Source organism: Panthera pardus, unplaced genomic scaffold, assembly GCF_024362965.1.
Source record: "Panthera pardus isolate Hobbes unplaced genomic scaffold, ASM2436296v1 HiC_scaffold_3, whole genome shotgun sequence".
Taxonomy (NCBI): domain Eukaryota; kingdom Metazoa; phylum Chordata; class Mammalia; order Carnivora; family Felidae; genus Panthera; species Panthera pardus.
In genome coordinates this window covers 24,490,235-24,511,663 of record NW_026526876.1, presented here as the reverse complement: position 1 = coordinate 24,511,663, position 21,429 = coordinate 24,490,235, and the positions used below count along the sequence as shown (strand labels likewise).

At 49.4% G+C, this 21,429-nt stretch overlaps 1 protein-coding gene across 3 annotated transcripts in view; it reads right to left on the bottom strand.

Annotated features, from left to right (window-relative positions):
* The window catches only part of WIPI1 (WD repeat domain, phosphoinositide interacting 1), a 31,754-nt gene that overhangs the window by 6,533 nt on the left and 3,792 nt on the right, over positions 1 to 21,429 (bottom strand). For 2 of the 3 annotated variants that reach the window (XM_019466434.2, XM_019466435.2), the window contains exons 2-8: positions 19,336 to 19,418; positions 17,802 to 17,971; positions 12,900 to 12,996; positions 3,493 to 3,590; positions 2,795 to 2,887; positions 2,027 to 2,097; positions 1,096 to 1,203 (exon numbers count right to left, since the gene is read on the bottom strand). In XM_019466434.2, coding sequence (XP_019321979.1) covers positions 1,096 to 1,203; positions 2,027 to 2,097; positions 2,795 to 2,887; positions 3,493 to 3,590; positions 12,900 to 12,996; positions 17,802 to 17,971; positions 19,336 to 19,418 — 720 coding nt within the window. The remainder of the gene's footprint in view (positions 1 to 1,095; positions 1,204 to 2,026; positions 2,098 to 2,794; positions 2,888 to 3,492; positions 3,591 to 12,899; positions 12,997 to 17,801; positions 17,972 to 19,335; positions 19,419 to 21,429) is intronic. The other variant, XM_019466432.2, reaches the window with a different exon arrangement.

Sequence of the window (21,429 nt, the reverse complement as noted above, 5' to 3'; positions counted from 1 at the left end):
GGCTCGGGACATGCTATTCTGGCAATTCTGAAAGGGCATCGAGTGCTCGTTTGTCCTTCGGAAGGACCACTGCGAAGCTGTTAAGAGCTTCCCAATGCGACCGCTTCCCTACATTAAAAAAGTTGCAGGTGATGGTTCGTCTGGTCTCCGGACTCCTAAGAAGGGGGCCAGGCGAGGGCACGAGATGAGATCGCCGTGTGGACTCGGAAAACTAAGCTCCAGCCTGGCTCGGGCCCACGGAAGGACGCCGCGATCTCAGCGGCAGGGCCTCCCCGGCCAGACTGAGTGGGAAGCAAACCTCCGGGCAGGAGGCCCCGGGCGCTGTGTGATTACAGCCCTGAAGCCACCCTGGTCCCCGGTGAGCCGCGGCGGTAGGGAGAACTCGAGGGGACCCGGTGCACCCCCTGCGGTCCTCCAACGCCATCCCAGCGCGGCCGCCAGACGGAGGGGGCGGGCACCGGTCGCCGGGAGGTGACAACGGGTGGGGGCACACACCCGCCTCCGTGCTCGGCGCACCGGGCAGCGCCTCAGGGACCGGGCTGGCCGCGTGCTCCTGGGAGCACCTGCCGAGAGGCCCCTTGTCTACAGGCCCGGAGCTTGGTGGGGAGCGCGGGCTGGAGCTCAGAAGCACGGGGGTTTATTTCTCACTCTGTTACCACCCGGCTGGGGACAGTCACGGGCACTGAAAGTGGGCGCGATGGCAGTGGTTCGTCTGTTACTGTTTGGATAGCTGCTGCCGAATACTTATCGGTGCCCGTTGTGTGCCAGGCGCTACACCACACGCTTCAGGTCGAGGAACCCGCCGAACGCTCGCAACAAGCCCGAGACGCACCGCTGAGTACTTTGTACGAAAGCACAGAAAGCGGAAATCACCTGCCGGGGTCTCGGAGCGCGTGAAGGGGCAGAGGCGGGGCGTGACCTCGTGAGTTCCACCACCGAGGTTCTCCCGGCAGACACTCACCACTCCCGTGAGGCCAAGTAAAGCCGAGCGCGTGGCACTCATAAGGAGTCGCTCGTGCGGACAGCGGTGGCACAGGCGAGCCAGGGCCTGGCCTCTCCAGCCTGACGAGTGTTGTGCGTCCGGCAGTTACTCACCTGTTGGTGAGGTGCTCCAGCTTGAAGATGTGCACGGTCTCGGTGTTGCTCGAGGCGCAGAGGAACTGCGAGTCCATACTAAAAACTAGGGAGCTGATTGTCACGTACCTAGGAACACAGCGACGTATAGACAGACTACTGAGCCAGGAGCATGAGGGTGATCGCTTTATAGCTCAAAAACCAGCTTGGTAGGAGAACTGAATGTGTCCTGGAGAGTCTGGGTGTTCTAACGTCTCCTTGACATTGCATCAGGCACACTTAGAAACTAGCGTTGGGAGGACTGGTAAAGGGTCCCCGTCTCGGGAAGAAACAAGGCACCGCCCCTTTCTGGCATCTCGTTAGTTTTCCGGCTGTTCGGGCACCGATCGGGCTGCAAACGCTGCAGCCGATAGGATCCCGGCCCATTCACTTTACAAGCTGCTTCTGGATGGTGATTTGCTCGCCCTCTCATTTCTCCTTTGCAAGCTGCCCCGCACACCTGGGAAAAGGGCTCTGACGGCCGAAATCCTGTGTGAAAGCGGCAGCCGAGGGGGCGCCTGGGTGGCTCTGTCGATTAAGCGTCTGACTCTTGATTTCGGCTCAGGTCATGATCTCAGGGATCACAGGGTGGAGCCCTGTGTCGGGCCCTGTGCTGAGAGCGTGGAGCCTGCTTGGGATTCTCTCTCTCCCTCTTTCTCTGCCCCTCCCACATCTCAGAATAAACAAACAAACAAACAAACAAACAAGCAAACCCAGCAGCCATGCTGTCGGGTGCACGAAGCACCCAGCACGGCATCGAAGGCAGTTACCCGGGGAAGTACAGTTATATCTCCTCCGGGGGAGAAGGGGGCACAGAGCCACCCTCCGCACTTGCCCCGGCGGGCCGCCAGCCCTGCACTGCGGGCGGGACTCCGGTGGGTCCCGTAACACGGGCTTCACGGTGAACACAGACCTTTTCATTCCTCTCCGAAACTCGTAGAGCTTTCGCCCGTCGGGTACAGAGAACACCCGGATGACGGTGCCCTGAGAAAGCAAGCAGGTGGACATTTCGTACCATTGATGGCCTCGGACAGAGACGTCCCTTCAGAGGGGAGCTTGTTTTATTGGTGTGGAACACCTGTCTCTAAGGGGGAGGCACAAAGTGTTGAGCATAGGGGGGTTTTGTTTGTACGTTGCCAGAGAAGCAATTCTTGGCACGTTTGGGTCCCTTTTCCCTCCCCACCCTGTACCCCAAGGCTCTGTGTGTGTTTGCTCGAAATGCTCAGGCTTCCTAGAATATTGCCTGTCCCTGTCAAAAACCCCTTGTGCTTCGTGGCATTTGAAATTCAACTTGATCACCTTCCCTGACCATTCCAGTCAGAAGAGATCAATTTCTTCTGAAAGCACAACATTTTGTTGACACTGCTTATGAAATGCAGAATCTGTCTGCACCTAGGGATAACACGCACACACGTTTCTCAATAAGACCACCAGTTTCTGTGCCACATATCTCATATCCTGCCTAGCACAGGTCTTTGGTCTGTTGAATTAATAAACGTATTAGTCTACGCAGCGTGCGTGGGTCAGAGACTCCCCTCGGATATGGACTCCGAGTGGGTCCAGAGACCAGTCAGTCCTTGTCCCCAGTCTCATCTCTTCAGATCTTTGGTCCTGAGGGAGCCATCCAGTGGAGCCCTGACCTGAGAGCCCCCTGAACACGAGGTGCAGGGAGTGAACTCACTTTTTCAGATGCGCTCGCTAGTTTGGAGCCCGAGGCATTGAAGGTGATGGCGGCCAGCGTCCCCTCGTGGGCAGCAATCGTGCAGACAGTTTTCTGTTGGTAACAAGGGAAAATGGATATCGATGCTGGGGAAGATCCCTCTCCTCTCTCTTTTCTTCCCAAACACCCTCCCTCATTTGCTGGGCGCCCTGTCTCTCCCTTCCCACCGGCCATTTCCAGAGAAGCCGTTCATCCTTTCCGAGTGTATCTAGATTCTGCCTCCAGAGCCCTTCTGTCGCTACCCCTTGTCCCGCCCTCGGGATGACGGACAGCCAGCCGCATGCCCCACACGGGCGATGCGGCCGTGGCTGTCCTCGCACGCAGCTGTGGGTGACTTCCCGCAGCCATCGTCTCCGTGAAGCCTCGGAGAGCAGGGGACAGGGCATGTGAAACATCTGCACACTGTCACCGGCTGTGACATGGCACAGCGTGACACTTTCAGTCTGACAGTGGGCCGCCAGCTGGCGAGCAGTTTCTGCCACACCGTGGACGTCTCGCCGGGCCAGGCGTGCTGCCTCACGGTCACATTGACTGATGGCAGCGAGGGCAATATTACTGCCTTGTCCTCCACACCCCACCTCCGTGGCCAGGACAGACCCCCCCCCCCCCCGCCCCCCCAGGATGGCTTCTCCCTCCACACCTCGCCCCTGCCAGCTCACCAGGGAGTGTCCGTCGTAAAGCACAATCTCGCCTGTGGTCAGGCTTCCAGGATAGGCCACGTAAGAATTGGAATGGTTGATAGAGAGGGCACAGAGACCTGCAAAGAATGAACCGCGGATGAAACCCTGCCTGGAAAGGGCATCTGAAAACCGCGCGACTCCAGTGCCACCTACTGGCGAGGGGAGGAATAGCCTAGCCGATGTTGACTTTTGAGGTGGTTCTTCTAAACCTTCTAATTTACGCCCTTGAAGTTCACAGGGGAAGACCTCATGACCTCATGACCAGCCGTGTCTTCTCCCCAGGGAAGCAATACGAACTCAGAACACTGAAAATGCTCTTCTTGCCATTTCACCCCCCGGGCTCTGAAACCACATCCACTTCTCTTGCGTTACCCTCCAAGGCTGTAAGAGAAGTTACTCTTCACGGAAATAAATCTTCCTGCTATGAAAAGGCAGCATGTCGTAGCCTTCCTGCAGGCGATTACCTGCAGCTGGCCAGTCATGTCAAGATGGAGAACAGGAGGCGGAGGGTGGGGGGAAGGACCCATTTAGAAACTGCCCCCTATCTAAGCCAAACGTCCTGCCTTGAGAAGAGAGATGGGGGCCCCCAGAGGTGGAAGCTCATCTGAGGGAGGAGGGCCTTTCTTTTAAATGTTTATTTTGAAAGAGAGAGAGGGCAAGAGTGCGAGTGGGGGAGGGGCAAAGAGAGAGGGAGAGAGAGAATTCCAAGCAGGCTCAGCCTTGTCCATGGGGAGCCTAACTTGGGGCTCGACCCCACGAACCACAAGACCATGACCTGAGCTGAAATCAAGAACCAGACACCCAACCGGCTGACCGAGTCACCCAAGTGCCCTGAAAGAGGACATTTTGGATTGAAGATGCCCGGACAATATTCTGGAAGGGTAAACAGCCAATGACACCATTGAGCCGACCTAAGTTATTTTTGTTTATGAGGAGACTCAAGGCGTGGGGGGGGGGGGGGGGGGTGTAAATCTGAAAAGCGTTTAAGTAAAGGATTTTCACAACAATGGTCTGGATTAATAGTAGAAGTGTATGTTGACAGAAGTGAATTCAAAGAATTGTTAGAACCAAAAGCATTAGCAGCATAAGCTCTTCTCGATTAGGTAAGAGAGACATCTTTTTAAATACAAACTGCAACATCTTTGTGACAAGTCGGCATATGAAATGGGTTAATTACATAATAAAAACTTTAGGCTAAAATGTACCCAACCTAATCTGCTGGGGGGAAAAGCAGAGGAAAAAAAAATCCATCGTTGAGAAGCGAAACCCAGGTCCTCCCTCCTGCTCTCTGGCTTTGTTGAGGACATAGCCAGGGGTGTGCCCTTGGCCCTCGACATACAGAACCGTGGGAGGAAAGTGACGGGGCCCAGAGCCCTTACCTGTGTGCCCCGGCACCCTGCAACCCCTGCCTGTACACGATCACTCTCAGCCCCACCCTTAGGAAGGGACTCTCATGTCTCCCCAGTTCTGCCCGGGCGACAATGCCCCATCTCCTCCGGGCTCTTTGCCACGCAAGCGCAATTCCGAGAGCAGCTGGCAGGCAGAAGGCACTGTGATCTTGTGAAACTCGTGGAAAGGGAGGGAAGCGCATTGGGAGGTTGGGGCGGCCTGCGCGGTGGGTTCCCACAGGGCTGCTCAGCAGAAGGGATGGTTGAGAGACTGGATGTGGCAACAGGGGAAGGGCTTGAGGACCCCACCAAAGAGTTAAGATCTTACAAATGTGGTGGGTACGCGCTGGACGTTTCTGAGCACGATGTTTAAAAAAAAAAAAGCAGTGTTGAGGGGTGGAGGGGGGAGGGGGAAATGGGTGATGGGCACTGAGGAGGGCACTTGTTGGGATGAGCACTGGGTGTTGTGTTGTATGTAAGCGAAGAATCATGGGAATCTACCCCCAAAACCAAGAGCACACTGTAGACACAGTATGTTAGCCAACTTGGCAATAAATTTTATATATATACATATATATATATATACACATATATATATGTATATATATGTGTATATATATATATATGTATATATATAAAGGCAGTGTTAATCAAAACCACGATGAGATATCACCTCACACCCACTAGGATGGCTATAATCAAAAAGGCAGATAATTGGAACCCGCCTACACTGCTGCTGGGAAGGTAAGATAGGCATGGCTTTGGAAAACAGTCTGGCAGTCCTTAAAAAGGTTAAACATAGAGGTAACCTATAAGCCCCCAATTCTACTCCTAGGTATGTACCCCGGAGAAACAAAAACGTACAGCCACATAAAAACCTGTATACAAAGGTTCGTAGCAACATCGTAAGAGTCAAAGAGTGGAAACGGGGGCGCCTGGGTGGCTCAGTCAGTTAAGCATCTGACTCGATTTGGGCTCAGGTCATGATCTCACAGTTGTGAGATCGAGCCCCGTGTGGGGCTCTGTGCTGAGCACAGAGCCTGCTTAAGATTCTCTCCCTCTTCCTCAGCCCCTCCCCTGCTCCTGCCCTCTCTCTCTCTCTCCCCTCAAAAAAAAAAAAAAAAAAAAGGTGGAAACAATGTAAATGTCTATCAGCTAATGAATAGCGGTAAATAGTACCCTTATGATGGAATACTATTAGACAATAGAATGAATACATGCTCTATTTTTTTTAAAAAATTTTTTTAACGTTTATTTATTTTTGAGACAGAGAGAGACAGAGCATGAACAGGGGAGGGGCAGAGAGAGAGGGAGACACAGAATCTGAAACAGGCTCCAGGCTCTGAGCCATCAGCACAGAGCCCGACGCGGGGCTTGAACTCATGGACCGTGAGATCATGACCTGAGCCGAAGCCGGATGCCTAACCGACTGAGCCACCCAGGCGCCCCTGAATACATGCTCTAATATGTAAGTGAAAGAAGCGGGTCACAAAAGACCACATATTGTATTTCGATTCCACTTACGTGTAACAGCCAGAATAGATAAATCTAGACAGACATGAAGTAGATTAGGGTTATCTGGGCTGGGGATCCAGGGGGTGATGGCTTAAAAGGTATGGGGTTTCTTTCTGGGGTGAGGAAAAATGTTCTCAAATTGTGGTAGTGGTTATACTAAAAGCTATCGAATGGTGCACCATTTAAAGTGGGTGGATCACACGGCATGTGAATTAGGGCTCAACCTCGCTGCTAAGAAAAAAAAAAAAGCCAGCGTTTTAAGAATATCCGTTTGGCAGGGCTAGGCTGAGGACGGGCAGTCAAGACTCAGGCCTGCCATCTACTGTGTGGCCCCGGCTGAGTCATCGGAGGGCTTTGGAGGCCACCTGCTCATGTTTTGCGACCTGAGGGGGCTACAGCGATCTTCCCAGCTTTGACATTCTAAGACGCGAAGTCTGCATTTACTGACACCCTCTCCCTGAAGATATCAAGGCCCATCTTTGTGGCGGGGGAGAACGGGAGGTATTTGGGCAGAGAGCTTGGACAGATACTTTCAGTTGCCCTTTCGTGTTTTGGTGTCTTGTTTTGTTTTTTGTTAATTTAATTGACGTGCAATTGACATAGATGAGGTTATGTTAGTTTTACATGCACCACACAATGGTCGGTTATTTGTCCTGCATCGTGAAAGGATCACCGTGCTCAGTCTTGTTAACAGCTGCTACTGCACACAGTTATGAAAGTGTTTTTCTCGCGATGACAGCTTTGAAGATCTTTTACCAACTTTCAGCGATGCGGCCACCATGCTGTACGTGACATCCCCGTGACTTACTTACTTGACAGCTGCGACTTCGTACCTTTTCACCCCTCTGTCCATTTCACCCGCCTCCAGCTCTCACTCCCCATAATGCCCTCACGGCCCATCCGTTTTGTCCCAAATGGCAACAGTTCCTTTTTTCAAATGCCTGAATAGGGGCACCTGGGTGGCTCAGTCGGTTGAGCGTCCGACTTCAGCTCAGGTCACGATCTCACGGTTCGTGAGTTCGAGCCCCGCGTCGGGCTCTGGGCTGATGGCTCAGAGCCTGGAGCCTGCTTCTGATTCTGTGTCTCCCTCTCTCTCTGCCCCTCCCCCGTTCATGCTCTGTCTCTCTCTGTCTCAAAAATAAATAAACGTTAAAAAAAAATAAATGCCTGAATAACATTCCATTGCGCATATATATATGCATATATGCATATGCATATATATAGGTATGTATATATACATATATATGTGCAAATATTCTCTCTCTCTGTCACACACACACACACACACCCACACACACACATTTTCTCTATCCATTCACCCAATGGACATGGTTGTTTCCACGTCTTGGCTATTGTAAATAATGCTGCAATGAACACGGGTCTATAGGTGATCTTTTTTGGGTTAATGTTTTCTTTCTTTCTTTCTTTCTTTTTCTTTCTTTCTTTCTTTCTTTCTTTCTTTCTTTTTTCGCATAAATATCCAGAAGTGGAATTTCTGGGTCATAAGGTAGTTCTATTTTCAATTTTTTGAGGAGCCTCTGTACTACTTTCCGTGGTGGCTGCACCAGTTTGCATTCCCCCCAACGGTGCACGAGGGTTCTCTTTTCTCCACACCCTGCCAGCACTTTGTATCTCTGTCTTTTTGATAAAAGCCATTCTGACAGTGTGAGGTGAACTTCAGAGTTTGTTGTTGTTGTTGTTGTTGTTATTAAAATGCAAACATCCCAGAACGGAGGAAAAGCTTCAACTTCTTCAGCAAACATCGAACTTTCTGTACTGTCTAATAGAGAGTGAAGCGACCCTAGATTCTAACAGGGAAAGGATGATGCCACGGACGGGCATACTCTGACACATAACCACTCATCTGAGAGCTTCGCCTCTGGGCTCACATCTCTGCCAGTGCACTTCAATTTAGCCAAGGGACCCTGCACACCAACCTTTGCGGACTTAATGAAGGTCCCCAGAAATGCTTACTGTGAGTTCCTATGGTCCAGTTCTCAGCCAAATCCAATCAGCTATAAGAATGCATTTTTATTTCTTCTGAAGCCCCCCAGGGAGAGCATTAAGAGTTTGCTCCAGGCTTAGATATTACCTTCCTACCCGTCTTCTGTTTCCATCACAGATGTCACATAAAGCCCTCTTGAGGAAGGAAATAAGCTTTGTCTCTGATAACATTTTATAACAGAAAAGTCATAGTGTAAAAATATTTGCAAAGTCCAGAAAATAGAGAGCGAGAAAAAAAAATCACTCATTATTCTGAAACTCAGAGGCTTTGCACTATTCTCCATATTTGAGCATATTTTCTCCTAGTCTTTTTTCTATATAGGAATTAGGTGTTGGTGTGGCTTTTGGATTTATTTTAGAATGGATACACATTCTCATAAATCACTGGCAGCTGTAACTTCCCTGAAATTGTTGGGCTGTGATTCTTCTGCGGCTGGAAAAGAAGTGCCTGTTATCAGTGCAAGGACCAACAGGGTCCTCGGCTGGAATTGGAAGGAAGTCCTAGGATTCTAAATCATCCTCACCTGGGTATTTATAGTGCAAGTTAACAGTGATTTATACAGTGCGGTTCCCTCTGGGTTGATGACTGTCTCAGCATATGTTTTCCAGTTCTCAAAAATAGACAGAAATCTCTGTGTTTGCAAATGTTCTGGGTGACTGCAAACGGAGAGCCATCTACCCCATCCGTGTGACCCTTCTCAGAAAGAGCACTCGCTGGGGTATAAACCGCTACTTTGTTCTGTTATACGCACTGCTGTGTGGTATAGACTGCTCCCTCAGTACTCGTGGAAGGTCGTTAAGATCTGCAGTTGGCAGAATCTGGATGGAGATCTCCACCCTCACTGCTCAGCACACAGACCGCTGTGCTAGCAGGAAATTAACTCTGAGCCCCGACGGGCCAAACTCTTTAAAGGAAACAGCCTGCAATCTTTGACACAACAGGAATGGCCACAACACGAACACAGACAAAAGGAAGGAAATTTACAGCTGCACTGGATACTGAGTAGAAGCAAGGGTAGAGTTCTGTGTATGTCATTTATTTGGAGCTCACTAGTTTTCAATACACTCAGAATCCGTGCGCTCTGGCCAATTGGACCGGGGACTCTGTCTCCTTTGTGTACCCAATAAGGAGTTATCAAACCAAGAGCCGGAGTTCCTGTCTTATATTTTCATTTAGAGAATAAATAAATGAGGGAATGAGAAGCAAGGAGACTCCTGGTCACTGAATACTTTATATTCCTGGGTTGGACAGCTCAGAGTCTGCTGACTGTTCTTGAGCAAGAAACCGGGCACGTCACTGCGAGTGCAACTTTGACCGTGTCAGGCTGCCCTCCGGGCAGGGGCTGGAGTAGTGAGTGAGCCCGCCTGACCCGGAGAGCCCTCCGTGCCTTTGCTCTCGCTCGCTCGCTCCCTGCCCTCAGTTAATCTTCCCCAGAATGACTCTGCGGAGTAAATGTTATCATCCCCGTTTTACTGGAGCACAAAGGGGGCTCGGTGGAAGTTGAGATGCTAATTATAAATTTCAGCATTTGAAAAAAAGTCTTGGGCTATCTCTCCAAAGAACATCAAAAGTGTCATAAGGCATATTTTGGTCTTTCGACCCACCCCGTGCGTGGTCTTTCAGAAGGAAATGCTAACTCTGCCCTTGAATCCATTCATAACGTTTATCTGGGACAGAAAAAACACCTCCCACTGTTTCTAACTTTTCTCGAGATAAAATTATTCCTTTACAAATAACACCCGTTCTCTCTAACAGAAAACACAAAATGCCCACCCTTTCCAACCTTCTTTCCTCCCCGTTTAAACTGCAAAAAGTGAGGCAACCAAGGGCTTTTCTGAGCTGAGGAAAACAGCTACATTTGCTAAACATTAAGAGTAGATCGGGAGAAAGTGCTTTTCCTGGGAGGAGTGGGGCCAGTCCTGCAGGCAGGCCGAGCGTGTCCCCGCAGAAACACGTGAAACTGACCGCTGCTAACACACAGGCCCCTCCACTGGCGAGGGTGCTGGCTGTGCGAACCCCCGGCCTTTCCAGAGAAATGGAGAACCCAGGACGCCTGGGTGGTCTCTGCCCCCAATCTGTCAAGGTCAAGTTCAGGTCCACCCCCCCCCCCCCCCCCCCCCCCGCCATGTGTTCTGCTCAGATTCCGCAGCACCTCCCCTGCCCTATGGGAAGAGCACATCCTCCTTTGAACTGTCCGCACTGCAGGGTCCCGTGCTGGGTCCTCGCCCCGCAAGGTGCCAGAGCCCGTCTTGGGCTGTGTCACCCAGCACACGGTCTCCAGGGACCGGTGGGCTAGATCTGGGGTCCCTGCTGGGTGTGTGCATCTGTGCCTGGCGGCACCTACTGTGGCAGCAGGTGCACGGTGCCTCTGCAACACGTACGTTTTCCAAAGCAGCTCAGCCTCACGTTCCTAGAACAAAACACTGATGGCCCGTAGCTCCTTCACTTAAAGTCATCATCTCACAGAAATTTAGAGCGGCCAAAATGGCTTTGATCACTTATTTATTTAAAAAAATTTTTTTTTTCTGGGGCACCTGGGGGGCTCAGGCGGTTGAGCATCCAGCTTCAGCTCAGGTCATGATCTCACGGTGTGTGGGTTCGAGGCCCGCGTCGGGCTCTGTGCTGACAGCTCAGAAGCCTGGAGCCTGCTTCCGATCCTGTGTCTCCCTCGCTCTCTGCCCCTCCCCCACTCTCACTTTGTCTCACTCTGTCTCTCAAAAATCAGTAAATGTAAAAAAAAGTAAATAAAAAATTTAAAAAAATTTTTAATGCTTATTCAGTTTTGAGAGACAGAACAGAGTGTGAGCGGGGCGGGGCAGGGGGGGGGGAGAGGGCAGTGGGGAGAGGGAGATAGAATCCAAACCAGGCTCCAGGCTCCATCTGAGCTGTCATCACAAAGCCCAACGCAGGGCTCGAACTCATGTGCTGCGAGATCACGACCTGAGCCGAAGTCGGACGCTCAACCGACTGAGCCACCCAGGCACCCCTGATCACTTATTTTTTTTAAGGTTCATTTTTATGTATTTTGAGAGATAGAGAGCAAGTGGGGGAGGGGCAGAGAGAAAGGGAGACAGAATTCCCAAGGGGGCTCTGTGCTGACAGCACAGAGCCCGATGTGGGGCTTGATCTCATGAACCCTGAAATCATGACCTGAGCCAGTCAAGAGTCGATGCTCAACCAGCTGAGCCGCCCAGGCGCCCTGCTTTGATCTTTTAAAATCTCTTTTTTCACAGCTGAGATTTTAAAGCACTGAAGTTGGCAGCAAAGGGCCATCTGTATAATTGAGAAGGGGGGGCGGAGAAGAGGCATAGGAGATTTTACCGCATGGCAGCCTGTGGGCGGGTGGCTTTCACAAACACAACCTCTTGTAATTCTCAGCTGATCCTGCGAGATGGGCAGTACTATATCCCATGTTACAGATAAAAACAAACAAACAAACAAACTGAGGCCCAAAGAGCCTAGTGACTTGGGTTGGGCCATACCGATCTTGAAATTCAGAGAAAGTCAAAGAATTAGGAAACTGCTGTAAACTGAAGCGGTCACTTACTGAGAAACTAGAATATAATTTACAAATGTTAACCTGAATCACGGGACGCACAAATTATTCTAGTGTGACGACTCTCCACCCTCCTGCACAACGAAGGACTTCCTTCTCGTTTGCTTTTTTTTTTTTTAATGTTTATTTATGTTTGAGAGAGAGAGAGAGAGAGAGCATGAGTAGGGGAGGGGCAGAGAGAGAGGGAGACAGAGGATCCGAAGCAGGCTCTGCACTGACAGCACAGAGCCCGACGCGGGGCTCGAACTCACAAACCGCGAGATTATTATCTGAGCCCCAAGTTGCACGCTTGACAGACAGAGCCACCCGGGTGCCCCTCTTGTTGACTTCTAGCTTGGGGAAGTCATCTGCTCTTTCAATCTACCAAGACCAATCAGTTCCCATTCTTAACACGAGGAACTTACCAAACGGTATTATATCTGAAGAGTTTAGTTCAAAACCAGTATCTTAGCGCATCGCCCGAGTAGAGAGATTTCACCGTAACCTCATAAAACGCATTCCTCACAGCCTCTCTCCTACTCGTGCAGACACACCAAGTCAAGACCTGCTTCTGAGCATTACACCTGCTCTGCCCTGAACAACCACAGAAAATAATTAGGGGTAAACACCTTTTAGCATCAGATGCATGAAGCCTCCTACCCGTCTGCTTTAAATGCCTTGACACGTTCGCTGAGAGTGGGTCCCAGACGGAAGGGGTTTCTCGCAGGCTGCCGTGGTGGCCACGCCACTGTGCTGGAGGACGTGGGGCCCGATATGGTTGGAACCTGGCCCCACGAACGCAAAGCGCCGAGGTGAACACCACCAGGACTCAGACCCCACAAATGCTGCTTCGGGTTTTCAACTGAGGAGGGAATCCAGCCCGTGAAAGGAGCCGCGGGACATGGGGTTTGTGGGGGGGCCCCTCCCCGATTCTGGGACTCACCTGCTGGGTTGGCAGGAATATCCAGGATGGTCTTCAAGAGCTTCATGTCTTTGATGTTGTGGATGTAGATGGCCTCCTCCAGGCACACCAGCAGCCTCTGTAAGCACACAGACCCATCAGTCCACAGGGCCGTTCCTCGGAAAGAAGCCGACCGAGCCGAAATCGCTCATCTTTCGTGCGAGCCCTGACTTGATGCCAAGCCTCCTTCTAATGTTTATTTACTTATTGTTTGGCGTGCACGGGAGAGAGAGAGCAGAGGAGGGGCAGAGAGAGACGGAGACAGAGAATCCTGAGCAGGCTCTGTGCTGACCGGTACAGATGGCGGGGCTCGAACTCATGGACCGTGAGATCGTGACCTGAGCCTGAATCAAAGAGTCGGGCGCTTAACCGACCAAGCCACCCGGGAGCCCGAGTAAGGGAGGCAGGATCTTGAGGATCCATGTGAAGATTATGTTCCCGTCTACACACGTGCGCGCACGCACACACACACACACACACACACACACACACACGTGCGCGTGCACCTGAACAGAAGCATAAAATACAAGATCTTAAAAAATTTCTCATTTAGAGATTGAGGTTCTTTTGGGGGAGGGGTACTTTTCCCTCTCTTTAGCACAGGGATTCCCGGACACTTCCTGATCAGACTCCCTTTGCCATTTAGGACAATTTGGGGGTAATCTTTTTGGTCCCCGTTCCACCAAACAGGCTCCCTTTCGCGCTCATAACGAAGCCTCCCTCTTGTACAGACGTGGGTTTCTTTGCTCCCTCTGTATTGCTGATCGTAGGTATCATCCCCTCCGAAGAATCGCCAGCTCTACCTTCGTTCGACTCAAGTCTCCTCCAGACCCACTTCTGCGTACTCTCTCCAGCCCTCCTAAAGGGAATTGGAAAGCCCTTCCGCCCTCGTGTGTACCTCCTGTCCCAGGTGCCCCCCCGCCCTGTGCCCGGCTCCTTCCGCTGGGCCCCCCTTTCCAGTGCAGGGAGACCCTTCTCTTTTCAAATGAGGCTTTCCAGGCGTAGGGTTTCCTCCCGATGGCCATGCTCTCGACCGAGTGGAAACAGGCCACGGGGTGGACGTTGGGTACGTAAAGGGACGGAACCCGTAGCTCAGCACCAGTACAGACGTTGGGTGCCGGTGAGGGGCTGTTGGGAAGGAAGTTTTGGTGGGGTAGCTCTTGCCTCACTCTGAGCAGCTGCCCACGACCCCTACACACATCTGACTCGCCTTCCTCTAAGCTAGTGGTTCTCAGGCTCTGAGGAGGCATCCGAGCACCTGAGGGGCAAGGCCTGGCCTATCCCTGGAAATTCTGGTTTGGGAGGTTTCAAGCAAGTACCCCGGGTGATTCTGATGCACACCTAAGTCTGAGAACCACTGTTCTCAGGCCAGATCCTTTTATCCTAAAAGACAACACTTGGAGACAAAGGCCCCTAAAAATACTACAAAACCCCCCCAATAGACCCTGACAGGCTCTCCTCCAGGGAAAAGCCTGCCCTGTTTTCCCAGTAGGACTTCTCACAGCTCAGAAAAATGGGGCCCGTCACCTTTACCGGGCAGAAAAATAAAATGTAAACACCTTCCTCGATTTTCATTAAGGCTCTGTGGCCGCACAGAGGTCTGGGTGCCTAGGGGTAAAAAAATAATTCTAACAGGGCCTCAAAATTGTTGGCAGACATTAGCGTTTCTCTGTGAAATATACATTCCCTGATTCACCCTATCACTTCGCCTTTTGCCAGCACTTACTCTGGCTTGGACTACAGTACTCTATGCGTATGTTCTTAGGTTTCCGATACCCTCCTGTATCCCCACACCCAGGGCCCAGGATAGCGGGTCCGCGACATATGCCTCATGTAGAACAGCCTCTACATCCAGTTCATCCCACCCGTCCACATCTTTCCCACCAACTCTCACGGCACCAGATGCTCTGTGGTCCACTTGGCCAACTTCAGGTGACCCCTGCCAGCCACAGATAAGAATTAAATGGGAGGGAAACAGAGAGATAACAGCGAGGCGGAAAAAGGAGGCACCATATCCCAAGTTCATGTGCCAGCATGCTTCCGGGGTGAACGTGGCCCTAGAAACTGCTTTCTTTAGCAACCAGTGTTCAGTCCCAGGAGGACCCTGGGTGGGACTTCAGTCCTGCTCCTTCCTGGTCACTTTCGCGCTCATCGACTCTTTCAGGTTTTAGAAGTAACAGTTCCTTTTAGTGATTACAAAAATATTTCTAGGGGCGCCTGGGTGGCTTAGTCAGTTGAGCGTCTGACCAGCTCAGGTCACGATCTCACAGTTGGTGAGTTCGAGCCCCCATCGGGGTCACTGCTGTCAGCGCTCAGCCCGCTTCAGATCCTCTGTCCCCCTCTCTCTGCCCCTCCCCAGCTTGCGCTCTCCCCAACATAAATAAATATTAAAAAACATATATTTATAGTGTCTGCCCTTGAGCACCACAGATTTAGATGCAGCCTCAGAGGCTCCAATCCAGGGAATCTTCATCTGGACAACCAGGGCCTCTCGGAACAGATGGTCCGAGCACTGTCACAGTTTACAGATGGAAATATATCGGGGGTGTCGTCTTTATTCCACAAGACACATTTCCTCAATTAAGGACAAGGGGAATAACACCAACCGACAATGGAAAATACCACAATTACTAAATATTCTTCCTCTCTATATATTTAGAAGAAAATAGGGATTTTTCTCTCCCCGTAACTCCCTCCACAAAAAAGGATGGTTTCCTGTTGTTTTTAAAAAAGGAACTGCACCGCCCGAAGACCCGTTGGAAGGAGGGCCACGGCGGGCAGGATGTGCGACTCTCGCCCTGTTCGTTTCCGGCAGGGGGCGGCAGAGCCTGGGCATCACAAAACCATGGCCCCGCGGGGCACGGGGTGGGGGTGGGGTGGGGTGCTGCAGCAGGTGCCCACCCAAAAGTTGCTAAGACCCAAGCCTGTTCGTTTTAAGAAAAGCAAAGCCCAAACATGTTCCGCCAGACCTGTTTCAAACTATCTTCTTAGGAGAAGAAATGCTAAAGAAGAGAGAGGTGTAAGCAGGTTCCAGGGAACTTGGCCATTGGTGGCGGAGTGATGCTAGGTTCACTGGCATTCCAAAGAAGCTGAGGGAGGAGGCCCTCACTAGCCATGGGCATTCTACTGAGGACAGGGTGGCATCGAAAGGCTAGCAGACTCGGACACTTGAGTAATCCTTCATCTCATTTGCTAATGACAACGTCAGGGCGCAAGTAAGGGAGAAATCATAGAAATAAATACCGTACGTACTATGGGAGGGTTGTGATCTCTATAGGACTTTTGCTTAAGCAACCTTAAAAAGACAAGCAGGGGGCGCCTGGGTGGCTCAGTCGGTTGGGCGTCCGACTTCGGCTCAGGTCACGATCTCATGGCTCGTGAGTTCGAGCCCCGCGTAGGCTCTGTGCTGACAGCTCAGAGCTTGGAGCCTGTTTCGGATTCTGTGTCTCCCTCTCTCTCTCTGACCCTCCCCCGCTCATGCTCTGTCTCTCTCTGTCTCAAAAGTAAAAAATAAACGTTAAAAAAAAAAAAAAGACAATCAGGGGCCAAAAAAGGAGATTTAATTTTCATATACTGGCTATTACTGTATTCATGTGCTACCAATTCCAGGGAGAGCCCCTGGGCCAAGTGCTGGGCTAAAAGCCTTCAAGTCGAAAACTCTCCAACTGCCTTTCCCTCCCTGGCCAAGAGCCCGCGCTCAAAGAAATAATCTCTTCCTTCTCATAAACGGAAGAAAGCACTTTGTTTTCATCTGTTAGCTTTTAATAGTTTAGGTAAAAGGAAGAAAACCGTGTTCTTGATGAATGCAATGGCCTCCACCATCCTGGGGATACTGAATTGAGTAGAAAGATCTGCACGGTCACATAAAGAATCTATCTGTTTATTTATTTAATTAATAGGCACTCGGGAAACAGGTATTTGTTGAGCAATTTTTTTCTACCAGGCACTGTCTTTTCTACCAGGTCTATAGAAGTGAACAAAATGGATACAGTCCTGTCCCTTATAGGATTTAAAAATCTAATAATTTTTTAAATAAAGTTTATTTATTTTGAGAGAGAAAGAGAGAGAGAGATCGTCAACAGGGGAGGGGCAGAGGAGAGAGAGGGAGAGAGAGACAAATCCCAAACAGGCTCTGTATTGTCAGCCCCACGAACTGTGAGATCATGACCCGAGCCGGAAGCAAGAATCAGACACATAACCGACTGAGCCACTCAGGCGCCCATAAAATCTAATAACTTAAGAGAAACTCTGCTAATACCCCCAAATACTTATTTAACAAGAACTCCGATTTTTAAAGAGAATGTATGGTATATCTGAGATAAGAATAACCCTTCCTTTGACAAAGAAAAAACTACAAGGATGATCTGTAAGGGTGAGCTGGGAAAACCCAAGGAGAGACAAAGAGAAGGGTCAGTTTTCCAACTGCCTTCAGAGCTAGCCCAGGGGGGGCCACACTCATCCTCAGGGGTTTCATTCTGAGAGGCATTACTGCCGGTCTGCAACAGATGCCACCGTCCAGGGCCGTCCAGGGCCCAACCAAACCAGGGAGAGATGTTCTTCCGGGTTCAGTGCCCCTGCACTAGCTCACGGGACAGCGTCAGAGCCGGACTTCCGCCCAGCCTGCATCCAGTGGAAGAGGGTTCGCTCTGCCAGTGGCCAACGTTGGAGAAAGAACACGAGGCAGAAGGACCAGGGAGGACACATCCCTGAAACAGGTGCCTGGAGTGGGCTCGAGATGTCCCCATAATACTAGGCCTGAGTATTAAAATCCCTTTGGGCATCTGATGTTTGTTTTTAGAAAGACTCATCTTTAAAGACACTCATCTTCTCCTTTGGTGCCAATTAGCAGAAGCCTCGCAACCCTGGGCGGTTCCCCCCACTCACCTGCCGGTTCAGCCTTATGGACAAGATGTTGCTGGAATAGTTGTAATTACAGATCTCCGTGCCTTTCTTGAAGTGATAGACGTTCATCTGCCGCGGCTTTGTGTGACTGACCACCACGACCAGGCTGCTGGAGAAGAGGCGCTCCACGATGTAGACATCCGGGATTTCGTCTGGGAGGGAAAGGAGGCTGAGGTGACACAGATTTCGGCCTCCGGGCACCGAGCCCAGCTTACACCAGTCAGCCAGCGGCCTCTACGTCTCGCACGTAGATTAGCACACATTCGCAGTGACTGGTTTTTTCCCCTACAGTGAAGCTTTGCCTGTTTCCCAAGGGAGCGGTTCTGCAGCCCTTTCCAAGACCCGAAGAAAACGTTAGTGACCAGAAGGCACAGTCAGGTCTTCCAGAGATTTCCCCGGGTGCCTTCCATGGGGCAGAATCGTCTCTAGGGCACCAGTGTTTACTCTGGAAATTATATTGGGAGGTGTGGACAGTCTCGGCCCACCCTTTCTCCACGAGAGGTTTCCAAGGGTTGACTACTCTGGGGAATCCCTGCTTCTGGAATTCTGGTCTTTGTGGCCAGCAGGTGCCATGGGGACAGCCATGGTGGGGTGGGGGCAGTCACAGAATTACATCTGTGCCCCTCCCTGTCTTGCTCCCCTCCCTGGTCCTGTCTGGAATCCCTTTCCTGTTGAAGACAATCTGTGTGATGACCAGGGAAGGGGGTCTGTGCTCAGGAAGAAGGTCAGTCAGTAAGCCTCCTGAGCTCCCACAGGTAGAGACCTCAGTGGTTTTCTGAGAACATTCTTTCTCAGATGCATGCCTTCCTTGTGCTTAGGCAGGACCCACAGGGAATAACATAGGACAGATACAGAGCAAAGTATTCATGAAAATGGCATAATAAAAATAACATCTTACAAATACATTAGCGACCCAATGTGTTCATTTACCAAACCACCTTCTTTCCAGGAAATCCAAAGACTGCATATTCTTCTCCATTATGATGACACAAATTATTACTTACCCTGAGATATTAAGAGAACTAATTTTTGTTGTAATAATCACTAAGAGTACTCCAACATCTTCAATATGATCTATGCAAAGGGGATAGCGCTGCTTGGTTAAAACAAAGAAAACACTTCCATGACCGAATGAATGTTACCAACATTCTACAGTGCCAGTATGACAGCAAAAAAAAGAAAAAAGACAAACCCATAAGTGACCTTCTGATAGCACAATGATCAAAACTGATGACTGTGCATAAAAGTCTATGAAAAAGTTTAACGACAAGGTTTCAAACAAAGGATTTCTTAATATAAAAAGAAAAGGTTACCTAAGCTATTGCCAAATCTAAGTGCTTACTTGTGGTTTTACTTTTTAAGCCAAGTGGAGGCAATGATTTATATTTAAGTCTGAAAATGACTGACTCCTTCAGTTTGACAGTTACGGGAGAAAAATGCAGACAGCTCAGGAGCACCGCAGATTAAAGTCTAGAGGAAGGATTCGGTGTCCCCGGGATTTCACACACACACTTACTGCTTCCATGGACTTGGTCCAGTTGCTCCACAGAACTCAAAGAAAACAGCTTATAACCGGCTTTGGTTCCAATTGCTAGGGATCTGTGGAAGATAATACCACGTGGGAATGAGGTTCAGAGAGCTGAAACTCATCGAAGGAAAGTCAAACCTCCCAGGGACGGTGCTTTCCCAGCGAGGAAACAGGAAAGACGGAATACGTAAGAATACTCATCCTGCACTACTCCCAACACTATCAGGGGTCTTCTGGTTGTCTGAGAGGTACTTTGCCAAGAGGTCAATTTTTTATTTATTTTTGCTTAAAAAATAAACACACGGTCATAGTAGGCACAGTCATTAGTAGGTACAATTTGGTGGATGCTTCCTTTCATCATTTTCCATGAAAACACCGCAGATGCTTTTTACCAGTAGCTCTCATCCTTAAATGTACATTAAATTCACTTGGGAAGTTTTTAAAAAATACTGATGATTGTCTATCGTGGCTCCTCCAACACTGAGCTTTTTATTTAATTGGATTCTTTTCTTTTTTCCTTTTCTTCTCTCTTTTCCTTCCTTCCTTCCTTCCTTCCTTCCTTCCTTCCTTCCTTCCTTCCCTCCTTCCTCCCTCCCTCCCTCCCTTCCTTCTCTTTGTCTCTCTCTCTTTTTCTTTTTTTAGTTCAAGTACTCTAATGTGCAGCCAGGGTTGAAAACTCTGTTGTATACCACGTTCCACAAAGCTAGTATCACAACCAACCAACAAAACAAAAACTAAACACATCTGGAACGGTATGCGCTAAATAAATCTTGTTTTCTTAATTTTTCACTTTCGACCAATAGATACAGAAAGACCGTTTCCTTGGCCAGTTTCTTTGGCCACAGGATGAAAGCAAACGAGTCCATTTTGTTCGCAGCTGGGACCCCCTTCCAGATCCCTCCCGCTTTGCCCTCAACACCTCAGCGATGAGCAAAATCTCACACAGGGCACACTTAGAAAAAGCGCTCCGACCTGGAGCACCTCCACCCTGGGAAAATGGGATGTCAGAGCCGAAAGAGACCTTAAAATAGTCCTAAGTGGACTAAAAATTAGCCCAGCTTCCTCATTTGAAGCAGGTCTTTGAAAAGGTGAGATCCATTCTGCACAGGAAAGCATATACTAATATAAGCAGTTGACCGGGGCGAGCCTGATGGCCAAGGCTCTTGTTTCATCAGCCTAAAAATAAAAAAGAGGAGGTCATGTGGTTTTCCCTGGAATTGTTTTTTTTCTACCCAAACGTTTGTTGTTTCCCGGGACACAGGGAGAGGAGGCTGCGGTCAACTCTCAATCAGTGAGGTAGTTGCTTGGGTCCCGCAGTCCTCCACCTGCTGGGGGGCTGACCTGAGGGGCAGGACAGGTTCCGGAGCAGCGTCAATGATGACCAACGGCACCTGGAGAGGCGAGAGGCACGCCCCCGGCATCTTACAAGTTCACAACACGGCCACGTGCAGCAAGAGAGTGAAACTGGGCTACTGTCTTATACCGCATACAAGTATGAACTCAAAATGGATTAAAGACTTGAACGGAAAACCCGAAGCCATAAAGCTCCTAGAAGAAAACATAGGCAGCAAGCTCCTTGACAGGAGTCTTAGCAATGTTTTTTGGCTCTGACTCCAGAGGCAAGGGAAACAAAAGCAAAAACAAAAAGGTAGAAGTACATCAAACTAAAAAGCTTCTGCACAGCAAAGGAAACCATCAACAAAATGAAAAAACCCACTGAATGCGAGAAAATATTTGCAAATTATATATCCCTTAAGGGGTTAATATCCAAAATATATACTGTATATGGTATAATATAAAATAAGAAAATACATATTATCTTTGAGTATATGTAAAACAAATATATATAAGTATATGTAATAAATATGTAAAATATATACACAATAAATATATATAAACTAAATGTATATAAATATACATAATATAAATACATATAAATATATTTTATGTAAGTAAAATATAAAACAAATATATAAATATATAAAATAAATATGTAAATATATATGAAGTGCATATAAAATATTTTTAATATATTTTTATAAATATATTTTTATTTATAAAAATATATAAATATATAATACA